At 40.5% G+C, this 6,000-nt stretch overlaps 1 protein-coding gene across 3 annotated transcripts in view; it reads right to left on the bottom strand.

The window, feature by feature from the left end:
- Positions 1 to 784: 784 nt before the first annotated feature.
- The window catches only part of LOC119965284 (rho GTPase-activating protein 26-like), a 243,658-nt gene continuing 238,442 nt past the window's right edge, over positions 785 to 6,000 (bottom strand). For 2 of the 3 annotated variants that reach the window (XM_038795807.1, XM_038795808.1), the window contains one exon: positions 785 to 2,574. In XM_038795807.1, the coding sequence (XP_038651735.1) occupies positions 2,486 to 2,574 (89 nt within the window). In that variant the 3' untranslated portion in view covers positions 785 to 2,485. Of the gene's footprint in view, positions 3,248 to 6,000 lie in introns of all 3 variants that reach the window. The other variant, XM_038795809.1, reaches the window with a different exon arrangement.

Raw genomic sequence — 6,000 nt, 5'->3', positions numbered from 1 at the left:
AGATGATACACTTTGGAAGGAGTAATGTGACAAGGATGTATTCAATGAATGGCCTGACACTGGGAAGTTCCGAGGAACAAAGGGGCCTTGGCGTGTTTGTCCATAGATCTCTGATGGCAGAAGGGCAGGTTAATAGGGTGGTGAAAAAGGTATGTGGGACACTTGCCTTTATCAATCGAGGCATAGATTACAAAAGCAGAGAGGTCACATTAGAGCTGTATAGAACTTTGGTGAGGCCACAGCTGGAGTACTGTGTGAAATTCTGGTTGCCACATTATAGGAATGATGCCATTTCACTGGAGGGGGTGGTGAGGCGATTCACCAGAATGTTGCCTGGGGTGGAACATTTAAATTATGAAGAAGTTGGATAGGCTTGTGTTTTTTCGCTGGAGCAGAGAAGACTGAGGAGCGACCTGATCAAGGTGTACAAGATTATGAGGGGCATGGACAGGGTGGATAGGGAGCAGCTGTTCCCCTTCATTGAAGGGTCAGTTACGAGGGGTCACAGGTTCAAGGTGAGGGGCAGGGGGATTTGAGGAAAATCCTGTTTACTCAAGAGGGTAGTGATGGTCTGGAAGGCACTGCCTGGGAGGGTGGTAGAGGCAGGTTGGTCGCCTCACATCCTGGATGAGCATTTGGCACATCATAAGATTCAAGGCCGAGATCTGGCAAATAGGATTAGGTAGGTAGGTCAGGTGTTTTTCATGCATTGGTGCAGATTCGATGAGCAGCAGAACCTCTTCTGCGCTGCATTATTCTGTAATTCTGAAATCATACACTGATCTTTCATATACCAAATAATTTTATTGCCACATGAAGATAAGTACAGTGAATGCAAAGTGATTCAGCTTCTAAAACAAAACATTTTCTAAGAGACGAGCGATTAAGCTGCAATTTTGTTACAGTGAACTACACGGAAGGCACATCAACCACTGCGGCAAAATCACACAAAATAACTCTGGATATCACAAACCACTGGTCTCATCAGGCTTACCATGAATTTTATATTAGTAGTAAGAGCTAGAGAAATTTTGAAAAGCATGGGTATCCCCCCAAAAATAATATTCATTCTGAACATACATTTTTAAAACGCCAAACCTCGCCCTAGATTGGACACGCATCTCTTGGTTCAAAGTACAGGCAGAATGACATAGACTGTGAAAACTTCCTTTTGTTCTCCCAGATTTTTCTTTTCTTCATTATTTTTATCCTGTTTCTTATTAGCAGCCCATAGCTCAATGTCCGCTTAAAAAGTTAAATATGTAAAATGAATAAATTAGCAAAAGGCTTATCACAAAAAGACAGATAGCTCTTTGCTCAACTGTCAAACCAGTACAAGCTCAGCCTTTTTATTCTGTTCATAGACAACCTTTGGTGCTAAGTTTTTATCATGTCTTGGGACATTAAATATACTGTATAAATCCAAGTTGTGTTAATGTTATTTTTGAATTCCAGGCTTCAAACGTTGGTTTGAAATTTTGAAATTGTTACATTTCTGTTGAACTGGATAAGTTGTGTGTTTATTTTTAGCAACCAGTAACAAATCCAATAGCTGCAACAGAAAATTGTGTCAGATTACTGAAATCAAACTTTGCTGCTGTCACTGCATTTTGTTTAGCATGGTAAAAAAGCTGGTGTGAGCATGGTTAAAAACATGTTACACTTTCTGGCTGATTGTCATTTAAAAATGTTGTAAAAACATTTCTATTTAAACTAGTAACTTATTCTTCTTTTCTATTATAGAGGGCATTCACTTTTATGTAAACAAATATCTCATGCCAATATCACAAAGTAATATATATTTTGAAAAAATAAAAAGTCATGTTTCCCATATCAGTGATTAAGATTTAAAAATAATTATATGGACAGCTGTGAGCTTTATCCCACTATAAAATTTGGCCATACGATGTCACCATTGTTAAACTCCTTGAACCTCTGCTGTGCATTATCAGAATTCTATAATCTAAGTATGTGATTGCAAGACTTCAGCTGGGAGAAATGCTTTTTAAGAGTCCAGCTGCATGAAGAGTTGAACTTCACGTCAATACTGGGAACACCTTGAAAAATGGCAAACTGAAGGATGATACACTTTGCAATGGAAATGCTTTGCATCAGCACACTGCCTGCATCAATGGATTACATTCACAACAGCTTTGTAGAATTAATATCTACATTATATACATGCCAAGATATAGTACAGATAAAATAAACCCTCATGTGGGAAACCAAGGAGTGTCTGAATTAAAATCAACATTTTAAAGAAATAATTACAGGCTCTGGTTCGATAAATTAACAGCGAGTCAATCAACATTACAGGACAGTAAAAGGTAGGGTTGAAATTAATCATCTATCTCCAGTTCACAGATCTCTCCTCATTGCACCTCTGCAATAAAAATAAAACATCAAAAACTAAAACCTTGTTTAAGTCTTTGTAAATTGCCATGGATACCATGTAGTGCTCTGCATTAATGCCATGCACCTTTGGCTATAGAAACTCTAAATAATTTTCTGGAATTAGTCCAGTTTTCCCTTTCAGTGTTCCTTCGAGCCAACCTGGTTCCCTGGATGAATGAACTGAAAAAATACACAACAGTTAATCATGAGAGTGCAAGTACTCTTTTAGGTCAGATCCACAACAAAATGGATTCACCAAAGGGAAGCATATCAAGAATAGTCAATGGTTTCACATTAGCATTGCAGAGTGTCAAGTCTCCCCTCTTGAACCCAAACATGATTCATTAATAACCTTTAGACAGTATCTTTCATTATATTCAGGATCGAACGAGAATAATTTGCTCATTTATCTATATTAAATAATCTTTACTATTCCCTCTAGTACTCTACCAAAAATAAATTTTGTCCCTGAACAGAGATCGGCATTTATCCGAATGAGATGGGAAAATCTGGAGATATCATTAAAGCTAGATGACTATTATGGATCCTCTCATGAGAAAGTGCATAACAAGCGACCTGTAATTAGAATATCTGAAAAAAAAGAGTTGGTTCTCTGGAATCTAATGCTCTGGGGACATGGGTTCAAATCCCACCCCTGCAGCTGGTGGAATTTAAATTCAATTGATAAAGTCTGGAATTTAAAGTTGGTGATGGTAACCACGCAAATATCATTAATTACGGTACAAACTCATCGGTTTCACTGATGCTCTTCAGGGATTTGCCATCCTTATCCAGGGTCTAGCATGCATGCAACTCCAGGCAGACAGAAATGTGGTTGACTCTTATCAGCCCTCTGAAATGGTCGAGAGAATGGTCAGTTCAATGGCAATTAGGGATGGGGAACAAATGCTGGCCTTGCCAGTGATGCCCACATCACAAGAAAGAGTAAAGAAAAAAAATAGACTCAGTCAAACCTGCTGAGCCAAAATGAGAAGGAAACTTACACTTTGAAAAAACACCGTTTAATAAGGAAACTTGGATTATAGAGAGGATATATATATATATATATATATATATATATATGTAATACGTTTATATGTAAATTTCTTACTTCCTGTATCATTTCATTTCTATCACACTTTTTTATAAATTAGCATTATTGCCAGACCCCCCTCTGGGCCTGACCCCTGGCACTGCCAGCCTGGCAGTGGTCCTGGTGAGGATGGCACTGCCAGGGTGCCCAGGTAGCAGTGCCAAAGTGCCCAAGTTCTGGGGGAGTGCCAGGATACCACCCTGCCTTCTCCCTCACCACCCAGTAGCTCCAATGTGCCGCTAAGCCTGGTCCATGTTTGTGTGGACCAGTACTAAATGGCACCCTGAAAAATATTCGATGAGCCCACCTCCGCCGCCTTCTGAGAAGGAGATCTCTTAGGCTCAGTGTTGCATCCCGAGCAGCGGGTGAATCCAGCCTCCGAGTATTTAAATCAGCCATTTGGCTCAGTTAAATATCCAGATTGTGCGGGGTGGAGTGAGCTAGGTGACTCGTGAATGGCCTGGTGCCCAGCGTGGAGCCTGATTTGGGGCTCTCGTCTGATTCACCCGTTGTGTCCGCCACAGGTCACTGAATCATGCCCAAAATCTTCCATGTACCAGCCCATTGGATGGTGTGACAGATTGTAATCTCTCTTTTCTTTTTATTAAACCATATTTGTTAGTGTTTTAAGAGTGGTAACCTGGTGTTTTATTTAACCCAATTCTACTTGTGAATAACAACTTAAAATCCACTGAAAATGGCTTTAAAGAAATTATACTGAACCATTTAACAGTTTCATTGTGTACACTAGTCAGTTTCTTAATAAATTAAATATTTTTTCAGACACAAATAAGTGCAATTTGAAGAGCTTTTCCAAACAAGTGGAATCATACAAACAACAAATGAACATATAAAATAAGAGCAGGAGAAGGCCATCGGCACCTGAGCCTCCTCTGTCATTCAATAAGATCATAGCTAATCTGTTTGTGATTTAGTTTCCACGTTCCCATCTACCTCTGGTTCCCTTGCCTAACAAGAATCCATCTACCTCCGCCTTAAAAATATTCGATGAGCCCACCTCCACCGCCTTCAGAGATGGAGAGTTCCAAAGTCTGGGGCAACACGGTAGCACAAGTGGATAGCACTGTGGCTTCACAGCGCCAGGCTCCCAGGTTCGATTCCCCGCTGGGTCACTGTCTGTGTGGAGTCTGCACATTCTCACCGTGTCTGCGTGGGTTTCCTCCGGGTGCTCCGGTTTCCTCCCACAGTCCAAAGACGTGCAGGTTAGGTGGATTGGCCATGATAAATTGCCCTTAGTGTTCAAAAAGGTTAGGAGGGGCTATTGGGTTACAGGGATAGGGTGGAAGTGAGGGCTTAAGTGGGTTGGTGCAGACTCGATGGGCCGAATGGCCTCCTTCTGCACTCTCTGGTCTATGTTAAAGTCGTATAACGTGCTGAGAGAAAACATTTCTCCTAATCTCAGTCCTAAACAGGCGATCCCTAATTTTAAAACTGTGCCCCTAGTTCTGGAGTCACCGCAAGAGGAAACATCTTTTCCATGACTACCTTGTCAATACCATTCAGGATCTTATATACTTCAATCAAGTCACCCTTTCCTCTTCTAACCTCCAGTGGAAACAAGCAGCGTGTGCCAAACCTATCCTCATATGGTAGCCTGTCCATTCCAGGTATAAAAGTAGTAAAGCTACTCTGAACTGCCTCCAATGCATTTACATCCTTCCTTAAATAAGGAGACCAAAACTGCACACTGTATTCAAGTTCTGTCTCACCAAAGCCCTGTATAACTGAAGCATAACATCCTTACTTTTATGTTCAATTCCTCTTGTAATAAAGGAAAGCATTCCATTAGCATTCTTAATTATTTGCTTTACCTGCATTCCAACTTTCTGTGAAACATGCACTGGAACACCTAGATCCCTCTACACCTTGGAATTCTGCAGCCAGTCTCCATTTAATAAATACATTGCCTTTTTATTCTTTCTGCCAAAGGTTAACAACTTCACATTCTCCTACATTATACTCCATCTGCCAGATTTTTGCCCACTCACTCAACCTATCCACGTCCATCTGTAACCTCGTGTCCTCTTCACAACATACGTTCCTTTCCAACTTGGTGTCATCTGCAAATGTAGCTCCCATGCCTTCACTCCCCTCATCTAAATAATTGATATAAATTATAAAGAAAAGTTGAAGCCCCAGCACAGGCTCCTGCGTACTTCAAATCGTCACATGCTACCTATCAGAAAAAGATCCATTTATGCATTCTGTCTATTTTCTGCCAGCCAGTCAATCTCCTAGCCATGCTAATATGTTATCCCTACACTTTTATTTTCCACAATGATCTCTGATGTGGCATCTTTTCAAATGCCTTCTCAAAATCCAAGTACAGGAACAGTTACAGGTTCCCCTTTATCCAAAGCACATGTTGCTCCTTCAAAGAATTCTAAGAAATTGGTTAAACATGATTTCCCTTTCACAAAACCATGCTGACTCTTCCTGATTACCGTGAGTTTTTCCCAAGTGCCAGTGATAACCTCCTTAATGATCGATTG

The sequence above is a fragment of the Scyliorhinus canicula genome, chromosome 4 (assembly GCF_902713615.1).
Source record: "Scyliorhinus canicula chromosome 4, sScyCan1.1, whole genome shotgun sequence".
Classification (NCBI taxonomy): Eukaryota; Metazoa; Chordata; class Chondrichthyes; order Carcharhiniformes; family Scyliorhinidae; genus Scyliorhinus; species Scyliorhinus canicula.
Note: the sequence above shows the minus strand (reverse complement) of the source record. Positions and strands in the feature narration are given on the sequence as shown.